The sequence below is a fragment of the Ochotona princeps genome, chromosome 3 (assembly GCF_030435755.1).
Source record: "Ochotona princeps isolate mOchPri1 chromosome 3, mOchPri1.hap1, whole genome shotgun sequence".
In the NCBI taxonomy this organism is placed as follows: domain Eukaryota; kingdom Metazoa; phylum Chordata; class Mammalia; order Lagomorpha; family Ochotonidae; genus Ochotona; species Ochotona princeps.
The window spans coordinates 28347941-28367911 of record NC_080834.1 but is presented as its reverse complement, the minus strand read 5'-3'; the positions used below and the strand labels follow the sequence as shown (position 1 = coordinate 28367911).

General features: G+C 47.7%; 1 protein-coding gene across 1 annotated transcript in view; it reads right to left on the bottom strand.

The window, feature by feature from the left end:
- Positions 1 to 19971, bottom strand: part of DSCAM (DS cell adhesion molecule) — a 526318-nt gene that overhangs the window by 123536 nt on the left and 382811 nt on the right. Inside the window, exons 12-15 of the mRNA XM_058661256.1 lie at positions 9746 to 9942; positions 8105 to 8201; positions 7451 to 7579; positions 1452 to 1619 (exon numbers count right to left, since the gene is read on the bottom strand). Of these exons, the coding sequence (XP_058517239.1) occupies positions 1452 to 1619; positions 7451 to 7579; positions 8105 to 8201; positions 9746 to 9942 (591 nt within the window). The remainder of the gene's footprint in view (positions 1 to 1451; positions 1620 to 7450; positions 7580 to 8104; positions 8202 to 9745; positions 9943 to 19971) is intronic.

Below are 19971 nucleotides of genomic sequence, written 5' to 3'. Positions count from 1 at the left end.
ACACTCTGCTTTGGCAGGAGCCTATTAATATTCATTTCCCACTTTTTTCTGAAAAAAAAATTTAAACTGCTTCATGATCTTTGAAACATTTTGCGTTCACAGCCCTCTGCCCTCCAACCCTGTAAACAGATTTCAGGAGTTGCCGTGTTCCAGCCTCAAGAACTGGACATCCCTCTGTCAGTCAAGAAGGACAGCTCTGCAGCTGCCTGTTCTCCGGAGGGCAGCTCTGACCACACACTTCACGAGTTAGCAAGCTGCATTAGATCGCACCCAGCAACCCTATGTCTTGAGACAAAACATAAGGAAATTATCTGGGAATGGCGAAAGATACAGGTTGCTTGTCGCAGTAATGTTTAGAATACCAGAAGTGTCTCACCAGCAGGGATTTGTTAAGGAGGAAGGCAGTTCAGGGTAACAACTTTGATGAGGTTGGCAGAAGGAGGCGGCAGAAAGACAAGAGCACCCCCAACCGAGGGTTGACACAAACTTCAACTTGCTCTCCTGGGGATGATGGGAGGGCCCTTTTGTGGAGGAAGAAATGGATCTGAAACTAAGTTTCCAGACCTACCACATAAGGAACAGCCATCCCACTACAACAGTCAGCAACAAAACAAAGGATTCAAGGTAGGTTTGGGACTGAACCCTCTGAGAAAGGAGCCAGGCTCCTTACCTTTCCCCTGGGGGCGTTTCTCCATTCCAGCCAGCAACTGGGTGGCCAGTCAGCATCCACTGACCACAGCCTTTCTGCTCAATGCAGTAGCCAGCTTCTCCCCAGTAACCACAAGAGGGCCATGGTGCTATCCAATGTGTACATGTCTGACGCATGCTGGTATGCGTGGGTATGTGTGAGCATACTGCAACCATGTGTGCATGTGAGCATGAGGAACAATACAGCATGCTAGGTTCCAACTGCATGGCCTTCGGTCAGCTCTAGGCAGGAGGTTGGTGGGCCCTGCCATGCCTTCTGCAAGTGCTTTTTGGTCTCTGGTATACTTCCAACCCTGTGTAGGAGATGCTACACAGTGTGTTTTTTGGAACAGGAAAAACACGAGCACATTTCACCATAAAGAACAACAGAGTGACGTGTACCTCCCTGCTTCCTCTGTGTGCTCTTGGGTGAGCTATCTGTCTCCCTCCCACACTTGGACTTCATGGAGTCTAGGGCAGAAACACACTCATAGTTGTCCAGGCAGCTTGCTTGTCACACATCCAGATGGCAGAATTATAAAATCTCGCAGTGCTACTACTCTTACCAGGCTGTTGCCCTTGTATGTGAGTCTCAGATGTTAGAACTTGGAACCAAATCCTCCAAGCAGGAGGTTAAATGCTGCTGCCAATGTGCTTGGTAGGGCACAGAACTATGCAGAGTGTGCATCCAGACCCTCGCTTGCTGCAGCCAACAGTCCCACCCTGCATTTAAGTACCTGAGTCCTCTGCCTGGTGGCACATACCTGCCTCGTCCGCAGTGATGGTGAGCTCGTTGCTGGGTTCGCTCTTGCCAATCCGGTTCTTGGCGTACATGCGGATGCTGTAGGTGGAGGAAGGGTGGATATCAATGATGGTGGCCGAGTTCAGCTGAGGGGAAACATCTTTGGTTCTCTGAGCAGAATCCCAGGAGTCTTTGGGGTTTTGTTTTTTCAAAAAAGAAGAAACAGAGACATGAGTTTTTTTCCTCTGCCATGAAAAACGTCACAAGTAGGAATTAAAAACAAAAAGAAAGAAGGAAAAGAAAGCAAATCACACCCCCACATGAATGCTCAATGCAATGTTCCCATTATTCTGGCGGTGTTGGCCATCAGAGGGGACAAGATGTCACACACCCATTATCCACACTGTAGGGGGACTGGGACTTCAGGTGGACTGGGTTCAGGGAGTGGGTGACAGGGAGTGTCATGGAGGACAAATGCAGTTGGAGAAACGTATGCCACTGCAGTAGAATATGGTGCATGTTAGCACTCCAAGAGTCCCCAAATGACCTGCAGTGTAGCCAGCACTGGAATGCTGTCTATGCACTAGGAAATCTCTATACACGTTACATCCTTGTGCCCCTACTTGTTGAGGGATAATGCTGAGACGAAGCCATGTAAGCCCATTTCCACGTCCATTATAACCCTGGGTAACCATGCATTTCTCAGCTACAGTCTTCGAAATCAGTTCATTTCCAATCCTGCTAGCAGGAATTGTTTTCCAACCACAATACAATGGTGTTCATTATATTCATGAATCTTTGGTGGATGCTCCATGTCTCCTGCTGCACCGGTCATGCTCAGTGTCGTATCTATTCATTGGTTCATAACATTGCACAAACACAGGACAACTAACACGGTCAACAACATTATGCATTTAATAACTGAATCCATAAACAGCAAATCCATAAATAGCCTCCAAGTCTTGGGCAGAGTACTAATCACTTTATCCTTCAGCGATGAGTTTGAAAGGTTAGGTGCTGTTGTGTACAGAGTTAAGAGATTGCTTTGGACTTGAGGACCCAAAACATGGTTTTGGGACCCAAAGAGCGGTTTTGAATGCTGTCACCTTAGGGCATGAAGAATCACAGAAGCTGAGAATACTGCAGTTAAAAGAAGATCAGAAGTGCAAGAACTTCATATATGAACAGAAGATTTGGGATCAAAATCCAATGATGAGAGAGAAGAAGAAGGAGGTGGCTGAATGGAGGACAAACAATGGAGAGAAAGTTTCCAGCAAGGACTGACTTGGAAATCTCATGTCAGCCTTGCCCCACAAAGAGAGAGCTTCTGAAGATGTTTGCAACATGAAGAGGAAGCCCAGGTCCTGCAGGGTGTAACTTCAAGAATCAGTACTGCGGGGTCTGTGTGGTAGGGAACTGGGCTACTACTTTGCCTGAGGTGTCGGCATCCCATGTAAGCACTGGTTCAAGTAAAGGCTGCTCCATTTCCAATCAAGCTCCTTGCGAATGGCTTCCAGCTTCAGATCAGCCCAGTTCTGAACCCTGGGCGTCATGTCCACTTGTGGAAGTGAACCAGTGAATGGAATTCTCCCTCTCTCTCTCTCTCTCTCTCTCTCTCTCAGCTTTATCCCTATCTCTATAACTTTGACTTTCAAGTAGAAATAAATACATCTTTTAAAAAAGAATTAGTGCCACACTCACAGGCTTGTGGGAAATAAGGACAGGAGTATGCACAGGGCCAGGCTTCCATCTGGGATGGAAAATATTTGTCAGAGACATTTAGCATAAGGTAGGCAGGACTCTGCGGGTCTGCCCAGAGGGGACAGATGCCAGAGGATAGGGAGTACACAGTCCCTCTCCTGCCCCGCAGACCTAAACAGCCCCTGGGAGGACTGCCCAGGAAGCTAATCACAGCTGGCAAGGCTGCTGCTTCTGGCAGCTCACTAGTGAGTTCCATTGCTCTGGGCTGAAGGACAGCCAATCATCAAGGGGAGATGGAAGTGAAGAAACTCCCATTAGAAGTCAAAGACCAGAGCAAGTAAGGGTGATGGAAGGTTCTGGAGGCAGGAATACACAAGGGTTTAATAACACAGAGGTGGCTCAGAGAAGGACCAGATCCATCAAGTTGGCACCAGGACTCAGAGAAAGTTCATTTTTCTCTGTCTTCTTCTCCATCAGGGACAACTATCCTAGGGTCAAATAGGGATCACAGCTCGGAAGAGGAAAGAACAGGAAACTACCCATGTCAGAGCTCTTGGGATCCTGGTTGGAAGGTACAGGCTAGGCCCTCAGGGTACTGGCCAAGGTACTGAAGCCCAGAGAGGCACTCTGAGGAAGACAAGGATGTGAGGACACAGCAGGTGGTGTCCCAATGAATGGAAGGGAAGGGGAAGGAAGGGAAAGGAAGTGGGGGGAATGGAAGAATGAGGATGCAGTGAGTGACAGCCTGATGAGATGGACCATCGCAGAACAGGACACCAGAAGGAACTGTGAAAGCAGCATTTAGTGTCTGTGCAAAAGAGAAACGGTCAACATTGTGATCAATATGTTACGGTGACCAAAGCAATCCCTTGATTCAAGAGACATGGAGGGAGAGGAATTCTCCAGAAATTCCATCCTGTCTGGGTCTGTCCCGGTGATCCCTGAGCTGTCACCAAAAGGCAGAACTCAAACAGCAAGACCTGACATGGCCACGGAAGATACAGGTAGAGGTGCTTGTGAGATTTAAAATTCCTAATTGGAAAATAAAAACCAAGGACATTCCCATGTCCTCCAAGTATTGCAAGGTCCTGTGGCCAAAGGACACAGGAGGCGTGGGAAGAGGGCCATCGGATTTGAGGTCTACTTGATGCAGTAAGTGTGAGAATACAGTCACAGCTGGATAAAGACACACTCCTGCTTTCTCAGGCTCCTGAGTCCCAAAGGCAGGGTTTGCTGAAGTCTAGAGTGACTGATTCCTTTCAGGAACCCTTTTTGTCAAGGATGTAACATTCTGATGCCTTGATAGCAGGATATCTTTGGGGACAATTTCATCCGGAAGCACACTGAGTGAACAATTCATTATGTGTTCTGAGTTCGAGATGTGTGCCAGGCACATTGTGTGGGGTGCACGGCTTTTCAGAGTCCTTGCCCTCCAAGATCACCTAGGCCCTCAGGGAGACAGATGTCCACTGGCAGCAGCAGATGTTAAGTGATGGTTCACAAGGACACCAAGTAGTGCCAGCAGTGCATGATGTTCTGAGTAAAGAAGGGGGGTACGTGGTCAGGCAAGGCTTTTGGGAGGAAATGATATTTATATTGTTGACCAATTTACCGAGGGAGCAATTCATACTGGAAAAGGCCTCTAGCATATCTGCTACCAATCTAACTCTTCTACCCAGCCTCCCTAGCTGAAAGCAGTGAAGGTCTCGGAGGGCTTGCTGGAGTCTGCAGGGAGGAAGCTGGATCATCCTGGGCCCTCAGCTACAGGAACAGCTTGGCTCCTACAGACTGTGTCCCAGGTTGAAGCAGAGACTATGAGGATGGACAATTCTCTCTCTGTCTCTGCTGTGCTCTGGTGTGTGAAGGAGGGTTGGGTTCTAATCGCAGAAATGTTGAACACGAAACATTGCTGATACCCTGTTCATCTGCCAGTCCATGTGCTAGGAGCTGCTGACGCAAGGACACACAGATTCAGAGTCCCTGCTTTGAGGGAATTTATGGGGCAGTAGGAAGATTCCTAAACAGCCAACAAGTAAACTGACAGACATGGTGGTTTTACAAGGGGGTTTAATGAGAGGTGGCTTCATGTACGTTTGAGAGAGGCTGCATGCTCCCACTTATTAGATGCTGACTATGACAGGTAATGAGCCAAGCGTTTTTAAAATACTCTCTTCCTGGGACGGCATCAAGTGCAGCACATGAAACATGGCCAGCTTTCTATGGGAGCGCTGGTTGGAGTTCAGGTTGCTGTACTTGCTTCCTGCTAATGCTCCTGCGAGAGCAGCATGGGCTGGCCTGAGTTCTTGGGCCCCTGCCACCCACACGGGAGACCTGGATGGTTTCTGGGGTGCGGCAGGACCTGTGGATTTGGCTTCATCCTGCACCAGTCTGGTCCCTTGTGACCATTTGGGGAATGAACCCATAAATGAATGAGATCTCTCTTTCCCGCACCGTAACTCTTCCTTTCGAATAAATAAATATTTTTTAAATGTTCCTTAATTGTACTCCTCAATTATATTAAGAGGTAAGGATAGAGCTAGTGATGAGAGAGAATTTATGAGGGACAGACAGCATCAGGAGCTTAATTACTACATTAAGAATCATATACACAGGGAAGTGATAACACCTGTGGACACCCTGCAGGTGTGAGGAGAGATGAAGCCATGGGAGGGCTTGAGAAGGAGTCCTAGGTCCCAGAAACAGGGGCATATCAGTCAGGGAGCAGCATGGGAGTGAGGGCCTTCCAAACTGCAGGTGAGCTGGCAGAAGGGAGTGTGCAGGCCAAGATACCAGCTCAGGGACCCCCAGGTCTGCCGGCTCAGCAGTATGTGGGGAATCACAGGTCCTCCCCAAAACAGCAGAGGTCTGAGCTGCTGCGGTATAAGAACCTCCTGTGATCCAAAGCCACAAGCATGCGCGGCTGCAGTCCTGCAGCCAGAGCTTGGCCAATGGGACTTCCAGGGCCCTCCCTGCCCTCTGGGGCTTTGTAAAGGGTCCTTCACCATGTTTGTCCGTGTCTCCCCTGAACTCTCATATGGACGCCACTTCCAGGCCACCTCCATGTGCCTGCTTTGTACCTAAACAGCATTCTCTGTAAGACTGAGCCCTAGAACTTCTTAGGCTGACCTACTTGTTCAGAACAAAGCCATCCCTCTGGCCCTTGGCCATGCTCATTCAGGTCCCTGTCATTTCCTGATGCCAAGTGCAGCCCAGAGCCACATGGCATCCCATGGAAGGCTTGCTCTGGGCTTGTGTGTGCAGAACATCCTGCATGGGTTTCTGCTTGTAGCCCACTGGACAGAGCCACCTCGTCTGTGCATTCGAGCAAAGTTCAGCTGTTTTTCCTCACCCTGAATCCCTGATCTGATGCATATTCTTAATCCCCAAATACTGCTGCCCCCAATTCCTTCCTGGCCATCCCATCCCTCCTCTCAGCTGTCCCACCTCCACTGCTCCCTGCTGCTGCCCCTGGCCTGTTCTTACAGAAATCTTTCTCCGCTCTTGAACTGTCTCTTCTAGCTGCCTTGAGGCTGATTTGTTACTACAGCTCAGCTCAAAGGATACTAAATAGGTCACCACAGAGTAATTGGCAGTAATGTGCAGTGCCCAGGAAGCAAGAGTGTAAGGATTTGTGGTCTCCAAGAGTTGTTTTAACCCCCACCTTGTGCTGACAGGGCTCGCATTCCTCATGACTTTCATACACAGAAGCCGCAGTGATGGGATTCTGCCCAAGGCCAATGGATCGTGAAGTTCAACGTGATTGTAGGGCTGCCTCTGGAAGACTATTGTTGGGTGCACCTGACCTGAAGACTGGGCCCACTTCATGCATGGGAGAGTGTTCCCTGGGTATAGATGTCTGTGTCCCTGACCTGGCTTTATTCAATCCCTGCCCATCCCCAGCAGTTGCTGCTAATTCAGTGCTTGTCACTGGAGAGCATGGCTCTATCCTGCACAAATCCTGGCACGTGGCTCATCCTGAAGACATCACGCAGGTTTTGTGCTAGGGCCTTTGCCCACAGGGGAAGGAGGACAGGCAGAGTAGCAAAGGTTTAGTCAGCCACTTTCCACAAGTCAATGGGCCAGCGAGAGGCTAGTGGGAAGCAGAGCTGAGGTCCCAGCTGACCCAGGAGAACCAGGGAGGGCTAAGCTCAGCACAACCCTACACTGCTCCTGGCTGTGGTTGGTGTTGAGGTCAGTGGGGGTGGATGGACAGCAAGTCCATCCCCCCAGCCCACCTAGTACCCAGGAATCAAGGTGTTCTCTCACAGATGAGAGGATCAGGAGAGAAGACAGAGCGGCAGGCAGACATCCGGGACTTACCTGATTTGTTTTTGCACTCAATGTCATAGCCCGTGATGGGGCTGTTGCCGTCGAAGCCCATGGTCCACCTGAGTGTGATGGTGCGTGCTTTCACATCTTTGATCTCAATCTCGGGTGGGTCTGGGGGCTCTGTGCCAGGAACAGAAAGGCAGGATCAGTGCACATGACAAGTGAGCACAAGGGCAGCCGCGTGCAGCTCACAGTGGCCTGTGGCTTCAGGCAGGGACCACAACTTTGGATTTGGAAGCTTGTTTTTATAATCAGATTCTAGAATGTAACTTGCATGGAGAGAAGCAGGCCAGACCCAGAGGGGACACCGTCCCTGCTGCCACATGGCTTCCTGGTGAAAGCACAAAGGGGCCCATATTGAGCTCTCTGGGAACTGACCATCACGTTTAGATCCCTTCACTCACACCAGGCCATTGATTTGCCAGCTGCCTCTGTCTCTTAGAGGTTTTGTCCCTGAATTCTAGGGCTGCACTCGGATGGAATCTGAGGCTCTGAATAAATGGGTTCACACACTCCCTGTATATTCACACTTTCCTGAGATAAGCAAGTGTGACCAGGCGGCCATGATCAGTGCCCTGGTATCTGAGGCTCCACTTCCTGCAGGAAATGGCTCTAATACCTTTCTCCAGGTCTGCTTCTTCCTACCTTGCACTGTGAGTTGGATGATTCCACGGTCCTCCCCGTAAGAATTGATAGCATGGCAGGAGAAGAAGCCAGAATCTTCTCTCACAGTTGGCAAAATCTGTGTGTGAAGCAGAAAGAAATTCCTCTCTCTGAGCAACATGGAGTCGGGAGCAACGGAAACGGCTTTGGGCCGCAGAATTTTCTCTCCACTCTTGCACCTCTCCAAATAACCCCAGTGCTCAGGCGCAAACCCACAGCTGCATACAGAGATGCGCACAGGTACACACAAACACACAGAAACCCACAACACATACATACACACACACACAGAGATACATTCACAGTTAAGGGCAAACACACAGATACACAAACACAAACACACACACTGGCTTTCAATCAGACCTACACATGTAGACAAACACACAGACACACACAGGGGCATACAGATATACATGCAGAGACAGGCACACAGAGACACACAAGTGTACACACACACACACACACACACACACAGATATGCACAGTAACAGGCATCACACAGAGACACACACAGACACCCCCCGCCCTGAGTGTAATTCCCTCACTCCCACCAAGAACATGCAGGTGGAAAACATGGACACCCAGCATCTGTGTGTCACGTACATCACACACTGAGACCAGGGTGGCACACTTTGCTTTTCCATGTTGGAGCAATATGGGCCAGGTGTCTAAGGAACCAGATCTACAAGCACAGTGGGCCCTGGCATCCACAGGATCGGCCTCTGGCAATTCAATCAGTCAATCACCGAAAGTATTAGAGGGAAAAGCCTGTGCCTCCTGAATATGCATGGACTTTTGTCCATCCTAAAAACAAAATGGGAAACCAACCCTTTCAGCCGTGTTGACATGGTGGTAGGCATCGGAAGTAAATTAGAGAAGGTATCAAGTGCAGAGAATGACTGGTGGGTTCTGCCCCAGAGCTGGGCTTTTCTGTGTAAGGGGCTTGGGCATCTGTGAATCTTGCAACCCATCCCTGGACAACATTAAGACAAGGGCACTGCAACCTGGGTCCCGCCCTGCACGGCCCCCTGCATGGCCATCTACAGACAGCCTCCAGGGGTGTGCCCCGCTGAGAGGACCCACATGTTGTGTGCTGTACCGTCCTTTCCTCCCCTCTTAGTTAACCCAACCCCCAGGAATGCTAAAACTCACGGGCAGACTGCACTCTGATTTGGTATTCTGGACAGATAAATATTTTTTAACATTAGAGTTTTTTTTTCATAAGAAGCAAAATAACTTTCCCTACAAAATTTTTGTCCCAAGGCCCATCAAATGCTTCTTTTTATAGGAGGCTGAACCATGCACACAGCATATGTTGTCATCCTTTAGGAATTACTGTGATTACAACAACTTGTTTCTTCTTATTTTTTATTATGTTACAGCTAGGTTCCCTGCCATGTTCATACTAATTTAACTCCTGATAATACTTAAGATGAAGTGTATTTGTGAAGGACATGCAGTCATCTTGCTGAATGCATGAAGGGGGAGATAAGTGAGTGCTTCCTAAGTAAGTTCCCACAGCCCCTCAGCTGTTTACCCCCCGCACACGCCCGCTGTGTGACGGGAGGCACTCGCCATCCCAGTAGAGCCGTGTGCATGACGTCCCATTTGTCGGGATGTTACCTGCAGAGTGGAGATCACCTCCTCCCCCACCTCCTTGGTGGACACGAGGTAGCGGGCCATTTCGGGGTTGATGATCCTGTCCTCCTTCTCCCAGCGGACAATGATGGGCTTCTCACCATGGGCGGTGCAGCTCATCTCCTTCTTCTGCCCCTGAGTGGCCAGGGTGGTGTTGGGATAGGATGTGATCATTGCAGGGACTGGAAGACCAGAGGAGGATACAGCTGCTCAGCAGGTCAGGGCTCTTGCTTCCCCACCACCACACTCCGTGCCCTTGAGCGGAAGGAGATGTCTTGTGCAATAAAATGCATTCCAGGAAACTGCTGGACCAGCCTTGTGAGCAAAATAAAGTGCAGGGCTAGAAAAAACAGCTAGACTCAACTAGCCCAGGAAAGACACTGCTGCCCTGAGTCTCTGTGGTCACAGGATGTTGTGCTCTTCACATCCCGCTGGGGGCAGACGTGAGTCACCAGGTTTGACCATAATCTTCAGAACACCCGGGAAATGACCTCACCTGCTGGTTAGTCAAGGGAGGAGACTCAACGTTGAGAATCTTGCTTCTCCAACTGTGATTACTAACATTTCTAACCATAATCTCTGACCACAGAGAGGAAATGTTCAACATTAGCTAGCTCACCGTTGCTAACCAATGCTTGCAATCACTTCTTGCCATGCTCATCTACCACAGTGATTATAAACCCTGCAGACCTCACTAGGGCACCTCAAACCTACTGGTCTCCCATAGCAATAGGAGGCAGCTATAGCTTCCACTGATTTCCACTGACTGAGAGAATGCAAACATGTATTTCAGAAGCTTCTTGAATATCTTCTCCAACACTTCAAAACTTAATCGGAAGCTTCCATTATTGTGATGGTGACATAAGACCCCCACTCCATGTGTAAACCACTTAGAGCCTCTGTACAGCATACAACAAATACCTCTAAACCTGCATTCTGCGGCTATGGAAGTGTAAGACAAAAACTGAGGGTCATGACCACAGGAGGATTTGGGAAGGCCAGGGGTACGGTGGTGCCAGGACTTTGGTGGCCTGAGACCCAGGGGTTAGAAGTCACATTTCCACATCTAGCTCCTCAGAGGGCTGAATCTTTTTTTTAATATATATTTTTATTATACTATTTATGTATCTGAGGTGAAGGGGGATATTGAGGGAGAATCCCCACCCAGTCTCCCACCCGCCCAAAGTCCCGGATGTGGGGCATGCTCTGAGATACTTGCTCAACTGGTCTTAATAGAGAATGAAACATGATGGCCCGTGTTTTGGATGTAGGAAAAAGTGCCTCCCCTGAGATATTGTTACTGGTCTGCCTCTCTAAGCTTGGAGTCCAATTCCTGCTAAAGAATGACTGTGAAAGTAAGCTGAGCTAGGCAATAGGCCCAAGAAATCCAGCCATGGAAACATTAACGTAATCTAGAAAGATTGTACATCCAGCAAACCCACGGGGCTTCTCCTGGATGAAGCTCTGCTCATCATGAACTCACAAATCAAAAATTACACAGCACACAAGAAAACCATCCCTGAGCGTTGAGCATTCCCATTCCCCCTGGATTACAGTCTAATATAACTATGCCAAGCCTAGCCCATGGATTTAAGTGTTTAAGGAAAGCAGAATGATAAAGAGAGGCACACACACACACTCACACACACACACACACGGCAGTGGGAGGAGTGTTAGAGTGAGAGAGTTCATTCCCCAAATGGCCACCATAGACAGTGCTGGGCCAGGCTGAAGCCAGGAGCCCAGAACTCCATCTGAGTCTCCCCCATGGGTGGCAATGGCTCCCAAGTACTTTGGCTATAGTTTTGCCACCTTATAAGTACATTGTCTGGGAGCTGGGGCAGAAGGAGAGTGGCTGGGAGTCCAATCTGTGCTCTGACATGGGATATCGACATAGTATGTAGTGTCCTAGCCTGCTGGGCCACAACACCAGCCCTTAAAGATACTTTTAAAACCTAATAGAAGCTGGCATAATTTTGACGGTTTATATAGTGCCTGGATTCCATAATCAACATCTTCAGGCATTGAATTAAACTGATTGTGCATGATAACTTTTTAAGTTATCATAGGCAAAAGTAGGAATGAGCCAGTGTGTCAAAGCCCAGGTCCTGGAACGGGTGCCTCTTCCACTTGTGGGTGGAGGGCACTCATGGGTGCCCCGGAGTGTCCTAGGCGGGGGACTGCTCCCTCAGGACTACAGATAGGACTGGGGAGGTGGAACGGGGGCTTGTGTCCAGTTTCACGTGGCTGCCCTTGGGCAGGAGCTCAGCTGCCATGGCCTCAGTATTCTCAGCTGACTCAGGGAATGATTCTGGTGTCTCAGCGATCCTGACATGTAGCCTGCATTGAACCAGTTCACTCACACGATCGCCAAGGTCCTTCCCAGTTCCCCTCTCTTCATCCTGCCTGTCCTGTCATTTGCCCTTTCCCTCTCTCGTATCCCTTTCCTCCGGCTTTCCTTCTCTCTTCCTGACATTTCCAGTGACATCCACAGCCCATTGTGTCCTTGCAACATTCTCACACACGTGCATGCACTTAATTCACACAACGAGACAGAAGCGACAGATTAGCTGTAGACATGGCCCACAAATTTGTAAGTGCCATTTTAAGTAGATTCTCAACGATGCCTTAAGTACACATAAGAGATGTAGAAATAGCATTTTTAGTAGATTCATTGAACTTAAATTTGTATTAACAGATGTCTATGATTAAAAGAAAGCAGACATAAAACCCTTGTTGGATTAATTTCATACTTGACATCTCCCTTCCCCCCTTGTTTCTGAGAAGTGCAGTGCTAAGGACTAGCAAATAATAGATCTATCCTCTTCACACCTCTCTCCGACACACAACCCTAATCCAGGTTTCATCTAGTGAGGTCCTAAAGCTGCAATGTCACTGTCAAAGCAAGGACCACAAAGTTATCTCTGTTGATCCCCAAGATGGTTAACCTTCCATTTCCTTGTTTTGTTTTGCGTTTCCCCTCAAGAAGCTAAGCAGGTCAAAGGTCACACCACACTAAGTAGAAGAGGCACTTGCTGTGTACATCCTTTCAAGTTTAAGGTCACTTTTACATCCACCATCTCCCAGCAAAATATGTGATTTCAGGAGAGAAGATTCCTGGCTTCATTAAGGCTGATAGGAGAGGATGAGTGCTTGCAACACCGGGGGGAGCGAGGCTTTCTTGTCACAAGGTCACAGTCTCATCGTTGCTTCACCTGAGTGGAGGAGGCCAGGGCTGACCCAGAGGGCACAGAACCCCTGAGAACAGACACTCTGCATGGCCTTGCTCTGTCCCCAAGTCCAGAGTGTTCCCAGAAGCACCTGAACCCATTCTGTGAGGATCCCCCTCTCCCCTTAACACCCCCATGACCTCATGCCAGAATGGATGGATTGTATCTGACAGCACTTCAGAAATCTTGTGAAGAAACTGAATTTACAGATAAGCTTACTTTTTGAAATCTATGCATAGTTTTCTGTTTAGCAATATGCATTTTCCAAAGACCCCTTGTATATGTGAATTTCAGGAAGTTTTGCATTGAAAGAGATGTCCTTCTTTGCACAAACTTTTGGAAGCACCCTCACATGTGGAATGATGCTGACTGGGGAGTACATCCAACGATCTGAATCCAAACCAATGTGGAGCACGGGCTGCTCCTTGCTCAGAAAGCAGAAGCATGGCGTCATGCAAGCTCTAGAGCATCAATTTCTTGCTCCTTTGGACTCTCTCTCCATGAGTCACGGTGGTACTATTTCCTATGTGATATTACACTCCAGCTTCAGGTATGGGAGAGTGGATGGGGAAGTCCAAATTCTCGCAGCAGCTGGACATGAATGCTGCTGTGCCCTCCAGCTAGTGGGGCTGACATGCAGTCCTGGGCCAGGTTGGGAACATTGAGTCAAAACTCTCCCAGGTTGAGGCGTGATTTCCTGTTACCTGGAGACCCACATAACTGGGTTATTTGTGCAAGCTTCATGGTGTTGTTACCTTGGGACTGACAGGCCCTGTGGAGTGGAGGACCACAGCCTTTGCTGAGGGGTGCAAGGAGGAGAGGCTTAAGGACCCCACAGTGGGACAGTAGATGACTGATACCTATATCAGGGAGGCAGGATGACATGAGCATGGTGGCTCATGCATTCAGGATTTGCTCCTATGCCATATCAGAATTCATTCTCAAAGCAGAATTTCAAACATCTGTAAGGTCACACGGGTCAAAAACACATGATGTGGGTCCCTTGGTCTAGGGTGTGACTTTGGTCTTCCTCATGACAGATTTATTTTTCAAGGTTTTATCTATTTATTTGAAAGGCAGAGTTATGGGGGGGGGAGTGGAGGGGGGGAGGGAAGAATGGAAAGAGAGAAAAGGGAAAGAGAGAGACAGAGAAAACTGAGAAATCTTCCATCTGCTGCTCCACTCCCTGGATGGCTGCAATGGCAGCAGAGCTGAGCCAGATCGGAAGCCAGGAACCAGGAGCTTCTTCCAGGTCTCCTGTGTGGGTGCAGGGCCCCAAGTACTTGGGCCATTTTATGATGCTCTCCCAGGCCGTGAAGCAGCCAGGACTCAGTGTCCACATGGAATGTTGACGTCTCAGGTGGCAGCTTTAAATGCTAAGGCACAGTGCTGACCCCCCATGATGACACTCTTGAAAACAGAAGAGGGCTGGCCATCTTCTCCATCAATCATCTGCCACCAGGACTGCACTTATACTAGCAAACCTTCTTGGTAGATGGGGCCAGTTCCCTCTCCATCAACACCTAAACAACTCCTCCTTCTGTCATGCCTGCTCCTTAACTTACCTGGAGCAGTCCAGGAACCACCAGGGGCATTTTTTCAGCTACCAAATACTACTTTGCTCTCTGAACAGTCTTCCTTGGTGGCTGTGGGGGTTGGCTACAATGTACACAGCATGCAGTTTACCATAGAATCCACCTCATAAGGACACCTAGATTGAGGCACCACCTGGACTGCAATCCATGTCGAAGAGCCCTTCACCTTCCTAAACTAAAACTTGGTATTCATTAAACACCAATTCCGATGTCTCCTCAGCCTCCAGTCCCTCATCCCCTGGCAAGCTGCGTGATGCTCTCTGTCTCTAGGATTCTGCTTGTATCAGGAGCTCCACGATGGAGGAACGCGGCAGGAGTTACTCCTTGACGCCCCGCTCATTTCATGCAGTATAATGTCCACAGGTTCCATCCATGTTGTATTACATAGCATTATCCCCACCTTGCGGAAGCCCTAACAGTATTCCATCGCAGGTAGACGGACAGTTGCCTCGCTTCTGTGATAGGAGATGTGCAGTTGTTCCTTGGAACATCTGCAGGACTTTGCTAGGGACAAGGTTTTGCAACTGTGTTTCTGCCTCGTCTGCAGCTACTCAGAAACCAAGCAGTGCGTCCCCACCGGGGTGGGCCTCTCAGCGCGTCCCCACCGGGGTGGGCCTCTCAGCGCGTCCCCGCCGGGGTGGGCTTCTCAGCGCGTCCCCGCTGGGGTGGACCTCTCAGTTCCCTTCCTTGTCCTCATCTGGGGAAACAATGGACTCCGCAGTCTCCTAAAGTCGTGAAGAGGATGAACGAGATTATGTTGGTGGAACCCACTGAGCGTGTCGGAAGTCCCCGTGCAAACACCAACTGCAATTTTCACTTTAGCAGCGTTAAAAAAATGCTTCTTATCCAAATACTTATTGTTCATAAAATTTGCAGCAAGCGGGGATGCCTACTGGGAAGCTCTAATCGCTATAAAGGAAATGATTTCTCCAGCCAGGAATTAATAAGTTCTTAGCACATACCAAAATATCCTCTCAGCTAGGTTACTATGCTTACATAATGAAGTTACTCTGATTATAACCATTAATCAAACACATGTTTCCAGGCTAGGGGAGGCTGTGTGTGATGTGAGTTTTAAAGAAGATGACAACAACCCCATTACCTGGCAGGCTGGCTAAACTCTCTGCCGTGAGAGGAGAAACATTCATATTGTACTCATGCTGAAGTTTGTTTCAAACCATGTTCCTGGAACAAGTTGATTTATTTTGCACAATAAGAATGATTATTAACCCAAAAATATTCTAAACAATATTTTCCTTGAATTTGCATAGTAATAGGGAGGTCATTTCTTCCTACTATTTATGTCCTTATGGTCATAAACATACTGTATTTTACATCATAAGATAATTTACTAATAATTAGGTAGAAAAAGAGAAAGCTGTGAGTGAACTTTGACTTCTTGCCTGCCAGCAGTGATAGCAAATAGCAATAATAATGAAAGATTGAAGGGGGAAAGTCTGTGTCCTTATCAGAAATTGAGTGTCTGATATCTTGGGTGCTAATTAGAAAATGCAATCATGGACTGTTTATTCAATGAATCCCATCATGAGTCCTAGAATCTAAATCCAGTACAGTGCCCCTCCCACATGGCACCATTTAGAGATTGGAGTGGCGGATAGAAAATGGCGGAAGGAGAAATTTATCACCCGCTGATCAGATCACAGAGACTATGGATTCTTTCTCGGGGTCCTCTCTCCCTTTCCCCTCCATTCGTCCTCTTGATATGTCACTCCAAATTATGTCATAGTATACTTGGGTCACCAATGGGAAGGACAGCCATCAGACCATTAACAGTCCAGTGGAAGCACCTGAGGCTAGCCCAGAATCCTATGTGCGAGCATGAAAGTGAATTCTCCTCCAGCCACATTGGCTGTTACAAAGTACTCAAGTTCAAGTATAGCATTCTCAGAAGGCAACCAGTTTCCATGGAAACCAAAGCAGCAGTTTCTAAGCGGCTCGAGGATGGACACACAAAGCCTGATCCTGTGTTTTTGAGGAGAAGCTTTCTGACTATGGCTGTTAAGAAATACATGCACACACATGCAGGCACATGCACACACAAAGAACAGCTGCGAAACCACACAATGGATGTTTAATCCTAGAAGGTTTGGGACCATAGGTAATGCATGTTTCTTCAGATTCTGGAATGTTCCCTGTAGGCCCCAAGTCTAAACCTGAAGTTCATGTAAGCCTCATAAATACCATATCCCCATAGAGTGGAGCCAATTTTTTTGAGTATTTTAGTGTTCCTGAGTTCAGCTGCAATGCATTGCATGGGCTTCAGGGTGGGGGATTTTCTATATGTAGTAGCAAGTTGGTGTATGGAAGAGTTTGAATTATCGGGGTCCTTGGGACTTCAGTTTTGGGGATTAAGAATATTCATCCTGAATGTAGACAGTCTATTAGACTGTGAAATGTCAATCATGTGAGTTAATTTTTGCCTAGCTAATATTTGTAAGTATAATTTGGTTGCCCAAGTAGATTCTATGATACATTAAGACTCTATTTCTCTCTCTGTGGAATGTGCCAAGGATTATGAGGGAAAAACAAATAGTGCTAGTATGATAGGATTATAATGATTTTGGTAGTTTAGATAAGTAGTGCCATTTTTATAAAACTCAGGGCATAAATAAAACATGCTGAAAAGTAAACTTGACAAGGTAGACTCTAAATAAACTATTAATGAATTTGATAAATAATATGATGCATCTATCTACAACATCACCTAGAAACTTGGCAATATGGATTTTTAAAAGGAAACAGCTGGTGTTTTTAGTGCTAACTTGTGTGAATTTGTCAGGACAGAAATGAAAGGCGGGTTTTGTTGCTTCTAAGAGGATTTTGAGCGATGTGGCCAGCAATGATGCTCACAGGTTGACAGAGGGCCTGCATGTGTATGGTGACGTGTGTATGAGCATGAGTGTTGAGATGTAAGCATGCGGGCAGCTGCATGTCCCACGATGCAGTCGGCCATGTGTGCACACTGCACGCGTGTGTGAATGGCTATTCATGCTCACAGCCAGGTGGGTGTGTGCTAAAGGCACAGAGGTCATTCCTGGGCCACCAACGCACTTGAATGATCTGAACATTTTTCTCTCAAATGTTGTATGAAATCCAAGATGACGTACATTTTAGTAGCATAGATTAGAAAGCAAATATGCAATGATATGTTTATTTCTTATTGAGAGCTTTGTCTCTCCAAAAGAAGAATGTCAGATGACCTTTATAATCTTATCTATGTCCTACTATAGAGAGGCTGTACAGACAAGAAGCAACGCTGGAGGATCAGCAGACAGAAGAGCGTTTCTCTTTCTGAAAACTAATTGGTTAATTTCTTTTTTATATAATACAGCTTCATTGGCTCAAGGATTTCCCCTTCTCTCACAATTTCCCATTTCCCCACTGTTTCCCTGTATTATTACACAGGATAGTCATTCAGCAACAGTCACATGTCCATCATTCTGCTATTTAAGTGTATCCTGACATTGTAGATATGGACAATTTTAGAGAGTCCAGCATCCTTTTGTTAAGATATATTCTACAGTCTCATTGGGAGTCCATCTTGGATTTGGGAGTAGAGAGCTTTTAAGGGTGCCAGACACACACTTCAACCAGCCTGAGCAAGTCAGAGCCTGAATGAGTCAGAACTGGCTGCCTTTTCTTTCATAATTCAAAGTAGGGAGAACTCTCTTCATATACTGAACTGTAGCAGTAACAATGCTATGAGAAGGAGGTCTTTCAGGATGTGAGGATGAACAAGCAAACACATGAAAACCACACACACTCTCACACACATTGCGTGCACACACACACCCACCCCTAAAAGCCACACACACTAGCATGTACACACACATACACACACCCCTAAAACCAGGGCTTTGTGATGTAGTTGGTGAACTTCACATCCAGGGACAAAAATCAGTAAGTGGCTGCACTGAGCACTTGCAAGATATTTAAGCCTAAACACCTTCTCTGTCTTCTATCTCTGTCATTTGGGCACGTCTTCAAAGGAAGAATGGGCAGGGGATGAGGCGTCCCCTCATGGGTCATCAGGAGGTATTTCATGACTGGGAGGCTCTGGGGCTTTAGATCTCACGTGCCCTGGAAGGGGAGATGAGTAGCTCCAGGTGGAGCAATCCACGGCCTGCTAGAAAGCTCTGGCTTCCACAAGGGCATGCAGAAATCTCGGTGGCTCTCCTTGAGAAATGAACCTGGTGGTTAAGATGCTGGCCAACATGCTTGCATCTCATTTGGGGTACCTAGACTGGATTCCAGGTTCCTGCTCCCAACTCCAGTTTCCTACAGATGCCAGCCCTGGGAAGCAGTCATGGTGGCTTGAGTCGTGGGAGACCCGGATTGAGTTCCTGGCTTCAGCTTTGTCCTGGCCCATCCCGCTGCCTGTGGTCGCCATCTGGGGAGTGAGCCCATGGCTGAGATGTTTCTATTTTTCAAGTAAACACACATTATTAAAAATCAATCCATAGAAGCATCAAAAATATTTCCCTTATAGTTTTCATGGTTTGGGTCCTTATGGATGTATATAGTTTGCAATTCTGTTCACATACACACACATAGCAGGACAGGAAACAGTAGAACATCTCAAAGCATTCAAGGATATTAGCTGATGTTTAACAGCATCACGTGTAGTTTCTTATGAACAGAGATCCTTGCATTGTTTCCCCTCCTGATGGAAGGCTAGGCAGTGGCACTGCAGGGTTTTTTTTTTAAATTATTGTTATTTCATCTTTTGTATGTGACATGGAGGCATCTGCCCTTAGAGGTTTCTTGCTGCTGGGGCAGCACATGCTTTCTCTCAGGAGGGAGCAGGAACTCAGAAACGTTTAACCCTACTCTACTGCATCTTTCTGAAATCCACCTGCTCTATGGGGAAGTGATGTCAATGTGCCCAGGCGGCAGCAACTTTGTGCACATGTGTGACTTCATGTGCCTGGGTAAGTGGGAACTGGACTGCCACTCAAACACCTTCTCAGGTGTGTCCTTGGTGACTAGCACAGAAAGTGCTTGAGAGGAAAGCATGAGAAGTCAGTGGGCAGGTGTGCAGTGGGCAGATCTGCCTGCAACAGCCAGTGCAGAGTTCCCAGAAACGGACCATACACCTGAGTCATTTGGAAGGCGGATTGGCAGGTTTGGGGATGGATGCGAAGTCTGCATTCCCTGCAGGCAGTGGGAGCGGCAGCTGAGATCCACTGGCTGGAACAGTGGGTGACACCCAGTATCACTCAGCCCACAGGACCCACTACAGCACAGTCATTTGGCTGCATTAGAGTAATAGTAATTAAAAGCACAAACCCTGCTTGTCAGAAATAATTCCAAACAATACATGTATCAAATATCTGTCTGCCTTGTTTTTCTCCAGAGATTGGCA